This window comes from Lynx canadensis, chromosome X (genome assembly GCF_007474595.2).
Source record: "Lynx canadensis isolate LIC74 chromosome X, mLynCan4.pri.v2, whole genome shotgun sequence".
Taxonomy (NCBI): Eukaryota; Metazoa; Chordata; class Mammalia; order Carnivora; family Felidae; genus Lynx; species Lynx canadensis.
The window spans coordinates 57,757,708-57,778,040 of record NC_044321.2 but is presented as its reverse complement, the minus strand read 5'-3'; the positions used below and the strand labels follow the sequence as shown (position 1 = coordinate 57,778,040).

General features: G+C 38.9%; 1 protein-coding gene across 6 annotated transcripts in view; it reads left to right on the top strand.

The window, feature by feature from the left end:
• The window catches only part of PHKA1 (phosphorylase kinase regulatory subunit alpha 1), a 180,907-nt gene that overhangs the window by 57,672 nt on the left and 102,902 nt on the right, over window positions 1–20,333 (top strand). For all 6 annotated transcript variants that reach the window (XM_030305102.1, XM_030305106.1, XM_030305105.1 and 3 more), the window contains one exon: window positions 16,073–16,207. In XM_030305102.1, coding sequence (XP_030160962.1) covers window positions 16,073–16,207 — 135 coding nt within the window. The remainder of the gene's footprint in view (window positions 1–16,072; window positions 16,208–20,333) is intronic.

Sequence of the window (20,333 nt, the reverse complement as noted above, 5' to 3'; positions counted from 1 at the left end):
TATTATCTCTGCTTTAAACGTCTGGTAGAACTCCCCTGGGAAGCCATCTGGTCCTGGACTCTTGTTTGTTGGGAGATTTTTGATAACCAATTCAATTTCCTCGCTGGTTATGGGTCTGTTCAAGCTTTCTATTTCCTCTGATTGAGTTTTGGAAGCGTGTGGGTGTTTAGGAATTTGTCCATTTCTTCCAGGTTGTCCAGTTTGTTGGCATATAATTTTTCATAGTATTCACTGATAATTGCTTTTATCTCTGAGGGATTGGTTGTAATAAATCCATTTTCATTCATGATTTTATCTATTTGGGTCATCTCCCTTTTCTTTTTGAGAAGCCTGGCTAGAGGTTTATCAATTTTGTTTATTTTTTCAAAAAAACAACTCTTGGTTTCGTTGATCTGCTCTACACTTTTTTTTAGATTCTATATTGTTTGTTTCTGCTCTGATCTTTATTATTTCTCTTCTGCTGGGTTTCGGGTGTCTTTGCTGTTCTGCTTCTAGTTCCTTTAGGTGTGCTGTTAGATTTTGTATTTTGGATTTTTCTTGTTTCTTGAGATAGGCCTGGATTGCAGTGTGTTTTCTTCTCAGGACTGCCTTCGCTGCATCCCAAAGTGTTTGGATTGTTGTACTTTCATTTTTGCTTGTTTCCATATATTTTTTAATTTATTCTCTAATTGCCTGGTTGACCCATTCATTCTTTAGTAGGGTGTTCTTTAACCTCCATGCTTTTGGAGGTTTTCCAGACTTGTTCCTGTGGTTGATTTCAAGCTTCATCGCATTGTGGTCTGAAAGTATGCATGATATGATCTCAATTCTTGTATTCTTATGAAGGGCTGTTTGGTGACCAAGGATGTGATCTATCTTGGAGAATGTTCCATGTGCACTAGAGCAGAAAGTATATTCTGTTGCTTTGGGATGCTGAGTTCTAAATATATCTGTCAAGTCCATCTGATCCAATGTATCATTCAGGGCCCTTGTTTCTTTATTTGCCCATGTGTCTACATGATCTCTCCATTTCTGTAAGTGGGGTGTTAAAGTCCCCAGCAATTACCACATTCTTATCAATAAGGTTGCTTATGTTTGTGAGTAATTGTTTTGTGTACTTGGGGGCTCCCGTATTTGGCACATAGACATTTATAATTGTTAGCTCTTCCTGATGGATAGACGCTGTGAGTATTATATAATGCCCTTCTTCATCTCTTGTTACAGCCTTTAATTTAAAGTCTAGTTTGTCTGATATAAGTATGGCTACTGCAGCTTTCTTTTGACTTCCAGTGGCATGATAAATAGTTCTCCATCCCCTCACTCTCAATCTAAAGGTGTCCTCAGGTCTAAAATGAGTCTCTTATAGACAGCAAATAGATGGGTCTTGTTTTTTTATCCACTCTGATACCCTATGCCTTTGGTTGGCACATTTAGTCCATTTACATTCAGTGTTATTATAGAAAGATACGGGTTTAGAGTCATTGTGATGTCCGTAGGTTTCGTGCTTGTAGCGATGTCTCTGGTACTTTGTCTCACAGGATCCTCCTTAGGATCTCTTGTAGGGCTGGTTTAGTGGTGACGAATTCCTTCAGTTTTTGTTTGTTTGGGAAGACCTTTATGTCTCCTTCTATTCTAAATGACGGACTTGCTGGATAAAGGATTCTCGGCTGCATATTTTTTCTGTTCCTCACATTGAAGATATCCTGCCATTCCTTTCTGGCCTGCCAAGTTTCAGTAGAGACATCTGTCACGAGTCTTATGGGTCTCCCTTTATATGTTAGAGCACGTTTATCCCTAGCTGCTTTCAGAATTTTCTCTTTATCCTTGTATTTTGCCAGTTTCACTATGATATGTCGTGCAGAAGATCGATTCAAGTTACATCTGAAGGGAGTTCTCTGTACCTCTTGGATTTCAATGACTTTTTCCTTCCCCAGTTCAGGGAAGTTCTCAGCTATGATTTCTTCAAGTACACCTTCAGTACCTTTCCCTCTCTCTTCCTCCTCTGGAATACCAATTATGCGTATATTATTTCTCTTTAGTGCGTCATTTAGTTCTCTAATTTTCCCCTCATGCTCCTGGATATTTGTATCTCTCTTTTTCTCAGCTTCTTCTTTTTCCATAATTTTATCTTCTAGTTCACCTATTCTCTCCTCTGCCTCTTCAATCCGAGCTGTGATTGCCTCCATTTTATTTTGCTGCTCATTAATAGCATTTTTTAGCTCTTCCTGGCTGTTCCCTAGTCCCTTGATCTCTGTAGCAATAGATTCTCTGCTGCCCTTATACTGTTTTCAAGCCCAGTGATTAATTTTATGACTATTATTCTAAATTCACTTTCTGTTATATTGTTTAAATCGTTTTTGATCAGTTCATTAGCTGTCGCTATTTCCTGGAGATTCTTCTGAGGAGAATTCTTCCGTTTCGTCATTTTGGATAGTCCCTGGAGTGGTGTGGAACTGCAGGGCACTTCCCCTGTGCTGCCTTGAATAACTTGTGTTGGTGGGCGGGGCCGCGTCAGACCTGTTGTCTGCCCCTGGGCCACAGTCAGACTGATGTGTACCTTCTCTTCCCCTCTCCTAGGAGCGGGATTCACTGTGGGGTGGCGTGGCTCGTCTGGGCTATTTGCACACTGCCAGGCTTGTGGTGTTGGGGATCTGGCGTATTAGCTGGGGTGGATCGGCAAGGTGCACAGGTGCGGGAGGGGCAGGGTCAGCTCACTGTTCCTTCGGTGATCTGCTTCAGGAGGGGCCCTGCGGCACCGGGAGGGAGTCAGACCCACCACAGGAGGGATGGATCCACAGAAGCACAGCGTTGGGTGTTTGCCCGGTGCAAGCAAGTTCCCTGGCAGGAACTGGTTCCCTTTGGGATTTTGACTGGGGGATGGGCGAGCGAGATGGCGCTGGTGAGCGCCTTTGTTCCCCGCCAAGCTGAGCTCTGTCATCCGGGGCTCAACAACTGTCCCTCCCGTTGTCCTCCAGCCCTTCCGCTCTCGGAGCAGAGCTGTTAACTTATAACCTTCCAGATGTTAAGTCCCGCTTGCTGTCAGAACACACTGTGTCCGGCCCCTCCGCTTTTGCAAGGCAGACTCGAGGGCTCCGCTTTGCCGGCGGGTTGCCCCTCTGCCCCGGCTCCCTCCCGACAATCCCTGTAGCGCACACCGCTTCTCCGCCCTTCCTACCCTCTTCCGTGGGCCTCTTGTCTACCCTTGGCTCCAGAGAATCCGTTCTGCTAGTCTTCTGGCAGTTTTCTGGGTTATTTAGGCAGGTGTGTGTGGAATCTAAGTGATCACCAGGACGCGGTGAGCCCAGCGTCCTCCTACGCTGGCATCTTCCTCCCTATTTCTCTCTCATACCCTTTTTTTTAATTTTATTTTTTATTTGTTAAAATTTCCATCCAAATTAGTTAGCAGATAGTGAAACGATGATTTCAGGAGTAGATTCCTTAGTGTCCCTTACCCATTTAGCCCATCCCCCCACCCACAACCCCTCCAGTTACCCTCAGTTTGTTCTCCATGTTTATGAGTCTCTTCTGTTTTGTCCCCCTCCCTGTTTTTATATTATTTTTGTTTCCCTTCCCTTATATTCATCTGTTTTGTCTCTTAAAGTCCTCATATGAGTGAAGTCATATGATTTTTGTCTTTCTCTGACTGACTAATTTCACTTAGCATAATACCCTCCAGTTCCATCCACGTAGTTGCAAATGGCGAGATTTCATTCTTTTTGACTGCTGAGTAATACTCCATTATGTATATATACCACATCTTCTTTATCCATTCATCCTTCAATGGACATTTGGGCTCTTTCCATACTTTGGCTATTGTTGATAGTGCTGCTGTAAACATGGGGGTGCATGTGTCGGTTCAAAACCGCACACCTGTATCCCGTGGATAAATACCTAGTAGTGCAATTGCTGGGTCATAGGGTATTTCTATTTTTAGTTTTTTGAGGAACCTCCATACTGTTTTCCAGAGTGGCTGCACCAGCTTGCATTCCCATTCTCATACCCTTTTAATGGTTGTGTACTTAGTTTTATACTATTGTCTTTCTGTATTTACACTCTGTATTAGTTTGTTAGTGCTGCCCCCTTCATAATAAGTTTGCTTCTATGGCTCCAACTATTCCCTCTTTGGAGAATACTGGAAACCTTTTTATTTTTATTCCTAACAATCAACTTAAATTTTGAAGTATCTACTCTATGCAAAACACTGGGCTAAGCTCTGTAAACATTTTCAGAATTCTAGCCCCAATATCTATAAAACATCTTTACCACTTATACTTCTAATGTAAAACTGACCTCTTTTGTCTGCATTCTTTCACCGTTCTTTCACCTGTCCCATGAACATCAGATCTTTCCACATCCTTATCTCTTTTAATGACCTCACTATCATTCTAGTTTCTAAGGTTAGAAAGCTCCAGGTGGTTTTTGACTCTCTAACAACACAATCCAGTGTGGTACTAAGCTCCTATGAAATGTCTCCAGTCACTTGACTTTCGGGTTGGTGCTATATGGGAAATAATACTGTATAGTTTACTCTTCCCTTCCCATGAGAAACTCTGTTCTCCTTTGAGGCTTATGCCATCTGGTTCTGTTGATCCCCTGCTTCTCTAATTCATTCCCTTAGCTTATAGCCTTCCTCTTCTTCCCCAGATCCTGCCATAGTGCTAGATTTCAGCATCACAGTGAATGCCATCTAACATTTTAGCCTCAAAATTTTTGGATATCCATAACCCTAGGGACCTTTCCCTCCACCTCTATGTTACCCACTCATTTTGAGGACCAAACTTTAGAACTATCCCACATCATATATCTTCCGTTTCAAAAACATCCAGTTTATGGTCATAGCTACATATTATTTCAGTGTTTTTTTCTTCCTATGACATTTGTCTCTAATTTCTCCTAGTCTGTTCTTCCCTACCTATTTGTTGATCATTTAAATATCTTAATCACCAGTACACTACAATTCTACTATACCCACCAGAAAAATCATAACGCCACATCAGTCTTACCGTCTGCATTTTCTTTTTCTATTAGGCTCTTTATTTTAATTCCAGTATAATTGACCTTCAATGTTATATTAGGATCAGATGTACAATATAGTGATTTAACGATTATATACATTACTCATTGCTCTTTATGATAAGTATTCTTTAATCCCTATCACCTATTTTACCAATCCCTCTGGTAACCATCCCCTCACACACCACTCCTCTGGTAACCATCAAATTATTCTCTATAGTTAAGAGGCTGTTTCTTGTTTTGTCCCTCACTCTCTTTTTTCCTTTGCTTCTTGTTTTATTTTTTAAATTTCACATATGAGTGAAATCATATGGTATTTGTCTCTCTCTGACTTATTTATTTCACTTAGCATTATACTCCCTAACTCCATCCATATTGTTGCAAACGGCAAGACTTCATCCATTTTTATGGCTGGACAATATTCCATTATATATGTACCCCACCTCTTCTTTATCCATTCATCTGCCAGTGGACCTTTGGGCTGCTTCTATAATTTGCCTATTGTTGATAGCTCTACTGTAAACATTGGGGTGCATGTGTTCCTTCAAACCAGTATTTTTGTATCCTTTCAGTAAATACCTAGTAGTGCAATTGCTGGGTCAAAGGGTAGTCTTATTTTTAACTTTTTGAGGAACCTCCATACTGTTTCCCACAGTGGTGCACCAGTTTGCATTCCCACCAACAGTGAAAGATGGTTGCTTTTTCTTCACATCCTCAACAACACTTGTTTCTTAAGTTTTTGATTTTAGCCATTCATTAGGTGTGAGGTGATAGCTAATTGTAATTTTGATTTGGATTTCCCTGATGATGAATGATGTTGAGCATCTTGTCATGTGTCTGTTGGCCATCTGTATATCTTCTTTGGAGAAATATCTGTTCATGTGTTCTGCCCATTTTTTTAATTGGCTTATTTGTTTTTGGGGTGTTGAATTGTATCAGTTCTTTATATATTTTTGATACTAATCCTTTATCAGATATGTCATTTGCAAATATCTTCTCCCATTGAGTGGGTTCCCTTTTAGTTTTATTGATATTTCCTTTGCCATGCAAATGCTTTTTATTTTGATGTAGTCCCAACAGTTTATTTTTGCTTTTATTTCCCTTGCCTTGGGAGACATATCTAGAGTAAAGTTCCTATGGCCAATGTCAGAGAAATTATTGCCTATACTCTCTACTAGGATTTTTATGTTTTCAAGTCTCACATTTAGGTCTTTAATGCATTTTGAGTTTATTTTTTGTGTATAGTGTAAGAAAGTGATCCAGTTTAATTTTTTGCATGTAGTTATCCACCTTTCCCAGCACCATTTATTGAAGAGACTGTTTTTTACCCATTGGATTTTCTTTCCTCCTTCCTTAAAGATTGATTGACCATATAATTGAGTTTATTTCTGAGTTTTCTGTTCTGTTTTCTTGACCTGTATGTCTATTTTTTTCTGTTGCAACAGATTTTTATTTTATTTATTTTATTTTTTTATATATATGAAATTTATTGACAAATTGGTTTCCATACAACACCCAGTGCTCATCCCAAAAGGTGCCCTCCTCAATACCCATCACCCACCCTCCCCTCCCTCTCACCCCCCATCAACCCTCAGTTTGTTCTCAGTTTTTAACAGTCTCTTATGCTTTGGCTCTCTCCCACTCTAACCTCTCTTTTTTTTTTTCCTTCCCCTCCCCCATGGGTTCCTGTTAAGTTTCTCAGGATCCACATAAGAGTGAAACCATATGGTATCTGTCTTTCTCTGTATGGCTTATTTCACTTAGCATCATGTCAGTACCATACTGTTTTGATTGCTACAACTTTGTAATATCACTTGGAGTCTGGAATTGTGATACCTCCCATTTTGTTTTCCTTTTCCCTTTTTGATTTGCCTATTTAGGGTCTTTTGTGGTTCCATACACATTTTAGGATTGCTTATTCTTGTTCTGTGAAAAATGTCATTGGTATTTTGATAGGAATTGCATTAAATCTGTAGATTGTTTTGGATAGACATTTTAACAATATTTGTTCTTCTAACCCACGAGCATGGAAGGTCTTTCCATTTCTTTGCATTGTCTTGTATTTCTTTCATTAGTGTTTTATAGTTTTCAGAGTACAGGTCTTTCACCTCTTTGGTTAAGTTTGTTTCTGGATATTTTATTGGTTTCGGTGCAATTGTAAAAGGGACTGTTTTCTTAATTTCTCTTTCTGTAGCTTCATTATTAGTGTATAGGAATGCAACAGATTTCTGTACATTGATTTTTGTGTCCTGCAAATTGACTGAATTCATTTATCATTTCTAGTAGTTTTTTGGTGGAATTTTTAGGGTTTTCTATATAGAGTATCATGTCATCTGCAAATAGTAAAAATTATATTTCTTTCTTATCAATTTGGATGCCTTTTATTTCTTTTTGTTGTCTGATTGCTATGGCTAGGCACCTGTCCATCAACTGCTGAATGGATAAAGAAGACGTGGCATATATACAGTGGAACATTACTCAGCCATTAAACTGAATGAAACCTTGCCATTTACAACAATGTAGATGGAACTAAAGTGTATTATATTAAGCGATTTCACTCATGTGTGGAATTCAAGAAACAAAACAGGTGAACATAGGCGAAGGGAAGGAAAAATAAAATAAGATAAAAACAGAGAGGGAGGCAAACCATAAGAGACTCTTAACTATAGAGAACAAACTGAGGGTGGTGGAATGGGCTAAAATGGGTAGTGGGTATTAAGGAGGGTGCTTGTTGTGATGAGCACTGGGTATTATATGTAAGTGATGAATCACTAAATTCTACTCCTGAAACCAATACCACATTATATGTTAACTAACTTGAATTTAAATAAAATCTTGGAGGAAAAAAATAAAGTCTATATTGTTTGATAGTGAAAAAAAAATGATTGCTATGGCTAGGACTTCCAGTACTGTGTTAAATAAAAGTAGTGGGAGTGGACATCTTTGTCTTGTTCCTGATATTTTGGTGGAGTCTTTTTTTATATATATAAATTATTATGTCATCTGCAAATAGCAAATGTGCTTCTTTTACTTCTTGCAAATTTTACTTCTTCCTTACCAATTTTAATGCTTTTTCTTTTTGTTGTCTGTTTGCTATGGCTAGGACTTCCAGCACTATGTTGAATAAAAGTGGGGAGAGTAGATATCCTTGTCTTTTTCCTGACCTTAGAAGGCCTTGTCTTGTTCCTGACCTTAGAAGGAAATCTCTTGAGTTTTTCCCTATGAAGGATGATGTTAGCTGTGAGTCTTTCATATAAGGCCTTTATTATGTTCAGGTAATGTTCCCTCTAAACCTACTGTGTCGAGGGTTTTATGAACGGATGTTGTACTTTGTCAGATGCTTTTTCTGCATCTGTTGAAATGGTCATATGGTTCTTATCCTTTCTCTTATTGATGTGATGTATTACACTGATTGATTTGCAAATACTGAACTACCATTGCATCCCAGGAATAAATCCCAGTTGATCATGGTGAATGTTTTTTTTTTTTAATGTACTGTTGTATTTGGTTTGATAGTATTTTGTTGAAGATTTTTGCATGTATATCTTTGAGAGATTGGCCTGTAGTTCTCTTTTTTTGTGGTATTTTCATCTGGTTTTGGTATCATGGTGATAACTGGCCTTATAGAATGAATTTGGAAGTTTTCTTCCTCTTCTAAGTTTTGGAATAATTTGAGAAGAATAGGTATTAATTCTGGTTAGAGGTTTATCAATTTTGTTGATCTTTGCAAAGAACTACCTCTTGGTTTCATTGATCTGTACCATTGTTTTTTTTAGTTTCTATATCATTTATTTCTGCTCTAATCTTTATTATTTATTTATTATTTCATTCCTTCTGCTGGTTTTGGGTTTTGTTTTTCCTTCTTTTTCTACCTTCTTTAAGTATAAAGTTAGGTTTTTATTTGAGATTTTTCTTACTTCCTGAGATAGGCTTGTATTGCTGTAAATTTCCCTCTTAGAACCACTTTTGCAGCATCCCAAAAATTTTGGACCATTGTGTTTTCATTTCATTTGTTTTATGTACTTTTTTATTTATTCTTTTATTTTCTGGTGAACCCATTCATTGTTTATGTTGTTTAACCTCCAAGTATTTATGGTCTTTCCAGATTTTTTTCTTGTGGTTTATTTCTAGTTTCATAGCGTTGTGGTCAGAAAAGATGCAAGGTTTGACTTTGACCTTTTTAAATTTGTTGAGACTTGTGGCCTAATTGTGATCTATAATGGAGAATGTTCCATGTGCACTTGAGAAGAATGTGTATTCTCCTGTTTGGGGATGAAATTTTCTGAAAATATCTGTTAAATCCATTTGGTACAGTGTGTCACTTATAGCCACTGTTTCCTTGAAACCCATTCTTTATTAACCACCCCCCAACACTTTAGGTACATGGTGTCATAGTCTACATCCTTTTATTTTATGAATCTGTTGACTGAGTTTTACAGAAATACTTATTTTTACTGCTTTTGTAAGTAAAATAATTATCTTACTACTTTTCATACTCTTACTTATGGTCTTTCCACTACTTTCTTGTAGAGCTAGTTTAGTGGTCATGAACTCCTTTAGTTTTTATCTGAGGAACTCTTTATCTCTCCTTCTATTCTGATTGATAGCCTTGCTTGATAGAGTATTCTTGGCTGAAGATTTTTCCCTTTTAGCATTTTGAATATATCATGCCACTCCCTTCTGGTCTGCAAAGATCTGCTGAAAAATCTACTGATAGCCTTATGGAGTTTCCCTCGCATATAATTGTCTTCTCTCGTGCTGCTTTTAAAATTATTCATCACTAATTTTGCCACTTTAATTACTATGCCACACTACTTACTGAGTGTGGATCTCCTAGGGTTGATTTTTTATGGGGATTTCTTTGTCTCCTGGATGTGGATATGTTTCCTTCTCCATATTAGGGAAATTTTCAGCTATTATTTCTTCAAATAAATTTTCTATCTTCTATTCTCTCTCTTCTTCTTCTGGGATCTCTATAATGTGAATGTTATTACCTTGATGGAGTCCCTGGGTTCCCTAAGGCTATTCTCAGTTTGCATAATATTTTTTTCCTCTCATTTTTTTCAGCTTAATTATTTTCCATTACTCTTTCAGGTCAGTAATTTGTTTTTCTACTTCCTCTAGCCTCCTATTTATTCCATCAAGTGTATTTTTTTTAATTTTTTTTTAACGTTTATTTATTTTTGAGACAGAGAGAGACAGAGCATGAATGGGGGAGGGGCAGAGAGAGAGGGAGACACAGAATCGGAAGCAGGCTCCAGGCTCTGAGCCATCAGCCCAGAGCCTGACGCGGGGCTCGAACTCACGGACCGCAAGATTGTGACCTGAGCTGAAGTCGGACGCTTAACCGACTGAGCCACCCAGGCGCCCCCCATCAAGTGTATTTTTAATTTCAGTTATTGTCTTCTTCATCTTTGATTGGTTCTTTTTTTATCTCTTTGTTAAAGGTCTCCCTGATGGCTTCCACTCTTTTCTCAAATTCAACAAGTATCTTTAAAAGACCATTACTTCAAATTCTCTATCAGGAATTCTACTTACATTTGTTTTACTTAAGTCTCTTGCTGTGATTTGGTCCTTTTATTTCTTTTGTAACATATTCCTCTGTCTCCTCATTTTGTCTAAGTCTCTGTGTCTTTTCTGTGAGAGGAAAGTCACTTACTTCTGTTGTTCCTAATGATAATAGCCTTATGAAGAAGAGGTCCCATAGTGTCTTGCTGTGTGGTGTCCCATTCCCCAGGACCTGGAACTTCAGGAAGGATTTCTTATGTGGGCTGTGTATGCCCTACTCTTCAGTCCTGGCCTCTTTTTCCTTTAGTCAAGTTGTCTGCAGGGACTCTCTTTGCCTATTGTTGTCAGTGTTTGGTCCCTGGCTGGGTGGAGCATATTTTAACAAGGTATGTACCTGTCAGCGTGCAAAATGAGACCTGACACTGGCACTGGAACTTTAGTCCCATAGAACATGTGGATTGGGAGATAAGGTGTTGGTGGGGTTTCCACCTGTGTTCTGGGGGAGGGGACCTGCAACGCCATGACTGAGGCAAGCATGACTGGGAAGGGCAGATCCACCCAAATGTGGGAATGGCAGGATTTGGTGTAAGCAAGTTAAGTAGCAAGTTTCAACACTGCTGGTTGCTGCCAGTGGCCATGTATTTATGCTGAGTGGTGAGGGACAGAAATGGTACCTTCCAGCTCCTTTATTCCTGGAAGGGTCTCACTGTGATCACTCAGGGACATGCTCTGAGATGAGTAAATAACTCTCCCTCTCATTTGTCCCCAGTGTGTTTCATACTGCTGCTTCCACACTGTATCCTGCTGGTTGTTTGTCGTGGTCTCTGGTCTCTTAAAGGGCAGGGATTCCACTTCCTAATGCCCTCTGGGTTCTCCCAGAGCTGAAACTGCTAATTTTTAAAATTCCAGGCTTTAAGTCCTGCTGGTTGTAGGAATTCACAAAACTCATCCCCTCTTGCTTTCAAAGCCAAGTGTTATGGGGATTTTTCCTCCCCATTTGGGCTCCTCGGTGTAATAGTCTGTTTTTTGCTCTTCTCTGTGCCACCGGCTCCCTCCCCGCTACAGATGGCCACAGTCCATTTTGCTCCCAAATGTCATCTTTGCCCTTTCTACCTTCTTCATTGTGGCCTCTTCTCTACCTTAAGTTGTAGAGTTTGTTCTGCCAGTTTTCAAATTGTTTTCTGGGTTATTTACACTGATGTGAGTGTTATCTAGTTGTATCTGTGGGATGAGACAATCTTTAGGTCCCCCTAGTCTGTCATCTTCTCAGCCTCTTCCATTCTGCATTTTCTGATCCTATACCTGGTCTACTAAATTCTGCTTAGTAATCACACAAGAAAGAAATCACACAAATCAGCAGATGGTAGCACTGTAATTCTGAAGTCTCCAACCTAGCTAGGCCCACAGTGCCTCCTGTTAGTCCTTGTTCTTACTGTTACTCAGCATTTTCATTCTTTTCAGCCACTATTCGAAACCTTCTATTTTCAAGCCCATCCCTTGTTTTTGTCCTTTTTCTTGGCCTGCTACCAAGGTTAGATATCTTAATCTAGCTAATGTTAATATTATGATCACTGTCTATTTCCCAACCCTCCACCACAATCTTACTTATATCTTCACTTATCCTTGTCCCCTTTTCTCCAGTCTCAAAAAAGGTGTTTCTTCTCCTCTTTAAGACCAACTCCTCCTTCTAATGCTTGATCCTATCCTCATCCCCAGCCTTCCTAGAAACCTACTCTTTCCTCTAATCTTCAAACTCTTCCTCTCTTTTGGCTCTGTTTTTTAGTTCATTTACATACCTGTCACCCTCTAGTAATCCTATCTTTCCTTTCTCATCCGAATTTCTGCTTCTTTATATTCCATGCATTCTGCAGTCCTTTCCAGTGTGGCTTATTACTCCTCTGAAAATGCTTTTGCTTAATTTATTGAAAAACTCAGTAGATATTTTTCAATCCACACCATAGTAGATCTTTCTGTTTCATTTGTTGTTTATCTTTCCAGAAACTCTTAACTCACATGCCTTCTGTGATACCATCTCTTGGATCTTCTTCAACCTGAATTTTGCATTTTTCTGCCTCATTCTGGGCTTCCTCTTCTCTTTGACCCTTAATTGTTGGTATTCCTAGGACTTGTATCCATAGACCTTCTTACTCAGAATATTTGTTCTGGTCTGTTAGGCTCCTATTCCAGACCTTCTCCCTTTCCCTACCTCCTCACTTCTTCCCTCTCAGAAGATGACTTCACTTCCTATATCATAGAGAAAATTCAAGCCTTGAGACAAGAACTCCTCATTCCCACCCCAGGCTTTTTTATCTGCCCATTTCTTACCCAATTCTTTAAATTAGCTCAGGTCATGATCTCACAGTCATGAGGTAGAGCCCCGCATTGGGGCTGAGCATGGAGCCTGCTTGGAATTCTCTCTCTGCCCCTCCCCTGCTCATGCTTGCTCTCTCGCTTTCTCTCTCTCTCTCTCAAAATAAATAAATAAACTTAGAAAAACTCAACATGTCTTGGGGTGTCTGGGTGGCTCAGTCAGTTAAGCATCCAACTTCAGCTCAGGTCATGATCTCACAGCTCGTGAGTTCAAGCCCCACATCATGCCAGCTCAGAGCCTGGAGCCTTCTTCGGATTCTATGTCTCCCTGTCTCTCTCTGCCCCTCCCCCACTCACACTCTGTGTGTGTCTCTCTCTCAAAAATAAATGAACATTAAAAAATTAAAAAAAAAGAAAAACCTGACATGTCTAAAATTATTCAGCTGCACCCTCCTACTACTATATCACCCATGCCTGCTTTTCTCCCTATATGCCTGTGTCATTAAAGGCACACACCATTCTCAGTTCCACATATAAAGTCCTGGGGAATCATTCTCAATATCTCCCCCTCTCACACCTCCTATATTCAATCACTTAACAAATCCTGATTTCTTTACCTTCTAAATGACTCTGAAATCCATCTAGTCCTCTTCAGTGCCGATGTCATGATCCTAATCTAGGTAATCAACATCTCTCACTTGCATTACTGCAATGGATTTTTAAGTCTTCAGTCTAGGCCCACTACAGTCTATCAGCTTATTCTTTAATCATCAACATTAATATGCTTTTTAAGGTACAGATATGGACATATTATTTTCCTGATTACAACTCTACAGGGGTTTCTGTTGCCAACCTCCTTCATATGGCTTATAAGGTCCTTTAGGATCTGGTGCCTGACCCTGTCTCCATTGTCATTTTTTACATGGCTCCTTCACACTTCATGCTCCTGCGGTAAGAGCATTATATAATTCCTATATCTGCCTTGTTCTGTGCTGCCTTTGAGCCTTTGTTTCTGCTTTTTCTTCTGTCTGGAACAACTTCTCATACTTTTACCTTCACCTTTGCCAGATTAATTTCCATTAAGCCTTCTAGCAGAACTCAATGTCAATGTCATTTTCTCCAGGGATCATGCCTATCTCTGTACCCCTAGCATTTGGCAGTGCCTAGCACATTGGTGGCATTTTCTAAATGTTTTTATAAAACGTAAAGTAAAAAAAGAGCTCATCTGTTGGGGTTGAAACTATTCCTAGTACCCCAGAGTGTTGCTCAGTTGCCTCTCTTTCAGTCCTCTCTACTCCCGCTACCAATTGCATTGCCCTCTGCAGGTCCCTGAAGCTTAGTAGAATGAAGTTTGGAAATCATTACCCAAGGATAAAATACAAAATCTTTAAAGTGGCACATATACCCTCCATAAAAATCTAGCCTCTGTCTGCCTTTCCAGATTCTTTTTTTTTTTTTTACCACCATGCAAGGTATTTTATGCTACAGCAACATTGAAGTGTATGTAGTTTCCCCCTCCCCAACACATACACATTCTTTTTTCATTTCCATGTTTTATGACCATTGTGTACCTTCTACCTAAAATGGATTTCCCCATTCCTATTCCTTTCTTTCTCCTGGCTAACATTCATTCTTTCAAATTCAGCTTAGATATCAACTCTTCCAGAAAGCCTTTTCTGAAACCACTCCCTACCAGTCCCAGACATGATAGGTGTTGCATTTGGGTGGTTTATAATGTTTTGTGCATATCTTTATTTACCTAGCAGCTTAGTTTATAATCAGTTTATGTGTAATTCCATTACACTGTAAGCTCCTTTAAGAGAGAGACTAATTTATCCATCTCTTTATCCCTAATGCCTAGCATAGTACCTCATCCACTTAGGTGCTTAATAAATGTTTGTTAATAAATGAATGGGTAACCACATGTGTTTTTCTGGACTTTCCTTAGCTGCATTATCATTCTTCCTTTGTACATTTTCCCTGGAGAATCTTTGTCATTTTTGTGTTTTTAGTTCTAAGTAATCAAGATTGTGTTATGTCCAGGGAAACCTATGATCACCGTATCCTGCATTTCCTGACCCAGACCACAGTAACACAATGCCATGAGGCCCCCAAGATAGAAAGATACACACAAAAGATAATGGCAAAGATAAAGAAAGTGGCACTCTGTTAACTAGGTTTTTGCCCCCGATGCTCAACATAGAAAATGCTAGTCAACTTGAATGAACCAAATGGTACCTTAATTTTCCCATTATCCAATTCAACACATCTACCACCACTGGAGGAACAAGAAGGTGCATGTTTGCCCCTGGTGCTTAGTGTCAAACTAGCTGAGGCCCCACTTGGATTATTAGCCCTCAACCAGGTATCTGTCCTCTAGAGGGAGAGTAAACAAAAGAGTCAGGGAACTGGCCTGGACTCTTGCTTAGTGAGTATGATAACCACTTCACAGACATAAATATAAAAGGAAGAAAAGGGAGGGGCGCCTGGGTGGCTCAGTTGGTTGAGTGTCCGACTTCAGCTCAGGTCATGAACCCCGCAGTTTGTGAGTTCGAGTCCTGCATCAGGCTCTGTGCTGACAGCTCAGAGCCTGGAGCCTGCTTCGGATTCTGTGTCTCCCTCTCTCTCTGCCTTTCCCCTGCTCATGCTGTGTCTCTCTATGTCTCTCAAAAATAAATAAAGTGTTAAAAAATTTTTTGAAAAGGGAGTTGTCCAGGTTTGGCAGGCTCAGAATCTAGAGAAGTGGTATCCCTGTCCCCCAACTCCCAAAAGAACCACACACAATTTTATCTATGGTACCCCAGTTCTATATTCCGAGTTTACCTTGTCTTCTACCATTCTCTAGCTATATAGTAGTTCTTATTATTACCCTCAAAATCTGTCTGGTCTTAAGGGTAAGGATAAGAAAGAGCCTTGGAGAAGCAACTATTACCAAAGCTATAACACACCTCACATTGGATTTTTTTTTCCTACTTACACATGGAATCTCAGACATAGAGTGTGGCAATCTCTAGGAGCACATAGGTACTTAGCCAAAAAAGCAGAACCTAATTCTCTAGTCAAGAGATCCTTTTAGCTTTTTCATTTAGGTAACAGTGTTAGGTACCTAGCATGGTATGTGTTTCATAAAAGTTCCTCAATAACTATTGATTTCCTCCCATTTTCTTCTCTTCCCTTCAGAAGAAATTATGTGGCTTGAGAGATTTTTAGGTTCCTATTAAAATAAAAGTTTCTATTGACCTCATCTTTCTTTCTTTCTTAGTTTCCATTCTAGCTGAGACAGAAGAAATCAAGGCCATTTTGAAGGACAAGGGAATTGATGTAGAGACCATTGCTGAAGTATACCCTATCAGAGTACAACCAGCCCGTATTCTCAGCCACATTTATTCCAGCCTAGGTAAGGAAATTGGCCTTAATAATCATTATAATAATCAAAGAATTATTCAATACAGGCTGATTTCTTTCCTTTTTATTTTTTCTTGGTTTTGTAACTGCTTTATTCAACTGGATCTGAAAAGGAATTTGGAGTCTTTGGAACCTAAGTTTCTAACCCAATATATCCTGAGCAGGCTTGATAATTTTAAATGTGTTTATGAAGTCTGGTACCTAGGGCATAACAGTTAGCAAACAATATTGTATCTTCATTCCAAGTGCATGCTTAACTAACATGTTCTCCCCTTTCTTGAGACCTATATTTCTGTTTTGAATACATGCTAATTTTAGGTAAAGTAATAGCCAAGGAACTTGTTTTTAGGTCTTTTTATACTTTGTCATGTAATGAATTGGTTGACAAAATTTTAAAATTCCATTTAATCTAAAACATATTTTAATTAGTATGCAATTTTTATTTAATTTATGAAACTTTGTGATCGACACATTAAGCAAATTACTACAAATTACAGATTTATACAATTTGTTACAGATTTTACATTAAAGAAATTACTATGCTGTTAACTGAAAAAACAAAGAAAGGATCTGCAAAATTTTCTAAACTACCCTTTTGGAAGACTGAATAGTGGCCCCCAAAGGTATCTAAGTCCTAATTCCTGGAACCTGTGAATATTACCTTATATAGCAGAAGAGATTTTGCAGGTATGATTAGTTTAAGGAGCGTGAGATGAGGAGGATTATCCTGGGTTTTCCAGATGGACCCTAAATATAATCACAAGTGTCCTTATACAAGGAAAGCAGAAGGAGTTCATAGTATAGAAGGTAGGACATGTGACAACAGAACAAGAGATTGGAGTGATGCAGCTATGAGCCAAAGATTTTTAAGGAATGCCCACAGCCTCTAGTAGTTAGAATTGAAAAGGAACAGATTATCTCCTGGAACTTTCAGAAGAAATCGGCCCTGTTAATACCTTGGTTTTGTTTTTATTCTTGTAAGACTCATGTTGGGCTTCTGACCTCCAGAGCTGTAAGAGAATGAATATGTGTTGTTTTAAGCCACTAAGTTTGTGGTAATTTGTTAACAGCAGGAATGGGAAAGTAATACAGATTTTGGTACTGAGAAATGGGGTGATGCTGTAACAAATATATAAAAATGCGGAAGTGGCTTTGGAATCAGGTAATGGATAGAGGCTGGAAGAATTTTGAGTCACATGGTAGAAAAGTCTATATTGCCTTAAACTGTTGGGATGCTAAAGGCATGGCTGGTAAGTGCTCAGAAAGAAATGAGGAACATGTTCTTGCAAACTGGAGGAAAAGGATCCTTGTCATATAGTCACAGCAGGAGATTGTTAGCTGAATTGTGTCCTATTATGTGGAAAACACAACTACAAATTATGAACTTGGATATTTAGCTGAGGAGATTTTCTAGCAGAGTGTTGAAATCATGACCTGGCTTTTTCTGGCTGCTTATAGTAAAATGCAAGAGGGAAGAGATAAATTGAAGGAAGAGCATTTAAGCAAAAAGGAACTAGGACTTGATGAAATTCTCGGATTGGAAAAGATGATAAAATTAGGAGATTTACTGTTAGGAATGCATGCTCTGGAAAAAAGGCCAAGGGTATGGCTGGACAACCTTTTGCTAGTGCTTCAGAAAGATCAAAAGATCAGTGTATTCATTTACACAGTGGGCTCTTTAAAGAGAATAGGCTTGTGACTCGTGGATTCCCTCAACCATATCAGCAGAATCTAAGACTAGAGATATTATACAGGAAAGATCTTGGGAGAGGACCCTCTTGGCTAATGGCATGAACCCCCATGACATATATGTAATACAAAGTTTTTGAGAATGTTCTACATGCAGAAACAATGCCAAATTGGACTGAAAGGGACAGAGAGAGGACAAGATTAAAGAAGGATATTGGATTTCCCAAACTCTATAGCCAGAAAGCAGGCTGATAAAACTACTAAGCTTTAAACAAATGCTACTCTTCAAGAAAAAGGAAGTATGACTTCAAGGGAGGTGCCTTGGGCTCAGATGGCAGAGCCTAAAACCACAGAGGATTACTACCATGCCTTGAAACCTAATGGAGTTTGCCCAGTTAGATTTTAAAAGCCCCAAACAGGGCTGTTGACTCCTTCCTTCCATTTTCTCCCTTTTGGAATGAGAATGTCCATAATTTGTATTCTATGCCTGTATTTTGACAGGCGGGGATACTAACCACTATACTAACGAGGAGTCTATGCCTGTATTTTGAGAGAATATAACTTATTTTCTAGTTTCAAAGGTCCACAGGTAGGAATTTTGCTTCAGGATGTATCATACCCAGATCCTCACTCATACCTGATTTAGATGATGAGACGTGGGGCTTTATGAGTAATGATATTTAGAAGGTATTTTGTACTTCAGTTGATGCTGTGATGTGTTGAGAGTTTGGGGAATGTTGGGATGGAGTGAATGCACTTTGTAAATTGGAGGGATATGAATCTTTAGGGGCCAGAGTATGGACTGTGGAAGGCTGAAAAATGGTCCCCAATGACATCCAGGCCCTAATCCCTGGCACCTGTGAATGTTACCGTATCTAATAAAAGGGAGTTGACAATGTGATAAAGAGATTGAAATAGGATTATTCTGGATTATCCATGTGGGCCCTAAATGTAATCATAGGTGTCCTATTTATAAGAGGGAGCCAAAGAGATATCTGCCTGTAGAAGCAGGACATGTGGGGACAGAAGCAAGAGATTGGAGTGATACAGCTGCTAGCCTTATCCTCTAGAAATTGGAAGAGGCAAGGAACAATTCTCTAGAAGGAACCAGCCTGCTGACCTTTTAATTTTGATTTTACCTTATAATACCCATAAGGCTTATTTTGTACTTCTGACTTTAAGAGCTGTAAGAATTTAAATATGTGTTATTTTAAGCCACTACATTTGTGGTAATTTGTTGTAGCACCAGTTAGAAATTAATACAATCTTAAATCAAGCCACAAAAGGGCAAATTTATAAATAAAGATTCTATCCTAGATAACGGATTGCCACTTAGAGAACCAGAGCCTGGCTTTTGTGTATGTGTGTGTGTGTGTGTGTGTGTGTGTGTATATGTGTGTGTGTGTGTGTGTGTGTGTGCGCACTTTGTGTATATATGTGTGTGTGTATACTTTTCTTCTTCACCAAGAATGGTCTGTTAGTAATTATAGCCAAGCCAAATCTCATACAGGTCAAAACCAGTTTCCTTACCTTTTTACTAACACCTATTTCAGAAACTCAATTTCTATGGCAGTTATGTAGATCTCAACTGAGATGGAATCAACCAAGGAGGAAAGGACCAACAGTCAGAGGTGACTTTTCTCTATCTCTCATAGGCACTCATAATTTATGCCAACAGGGCCTTAACTCTAAGAGCTTTTAATACTAAATATGACTCTTGGAATATACAGATTTCTCCCTTCTTCCATCCTAGCTATAAAGTACAAAGTCCCTTTTCTTTTTAATTCAAGTGCAAAGTTGAAATTTTGTAAAGAAACTTTACTTTAAAAAGGGGGAAACTAAAATGTAAACATAGAAATTAACAAGTTTATTGACTATAGATCTCAGATCCTAGTTAATTTCTGAGATATAGCTACAGTGTAGCTTGACTATTACAAAATACTGAGCCCTTTACTCAACCCTATCTGAGATAAATTCCAAGTCAAGTTTCTGAAACTTCTGAGATTAATTTGGGTTGATGCTTTACAAGCTGGGATGAATATCTCACTCCTTCTCAGAACCAGACTCCTGGTTTTTATCTTTTTGGCCATTCCCTCTAGCCTCAGACTATAATGTGCTCCTAGTTTCCAGATCCCAGTCTACTAAATGTTTTGACATAAGGAAGGTATTTCTCCATGTAGCCCAAATCTTATTCCAAGATCAAGTATTAGTTGATCTTGTAGTCACTTTCTTTGACCCTCTTAGAAAGTCTTTATGGTTTGGAGTTCATGCGAGTCCTGTTGTTGCCTTTGACCTGATTCTTTCTGGCTGTCACTCAGAAGATGATAGGTTACTTCTTCACATGTATTGCTCTAAATTCAGCATAATCTTACTAGGATATAGGTAACTTCCAAGCTCTGGGCCATCATTCTTGGAATCTACCTGCATCA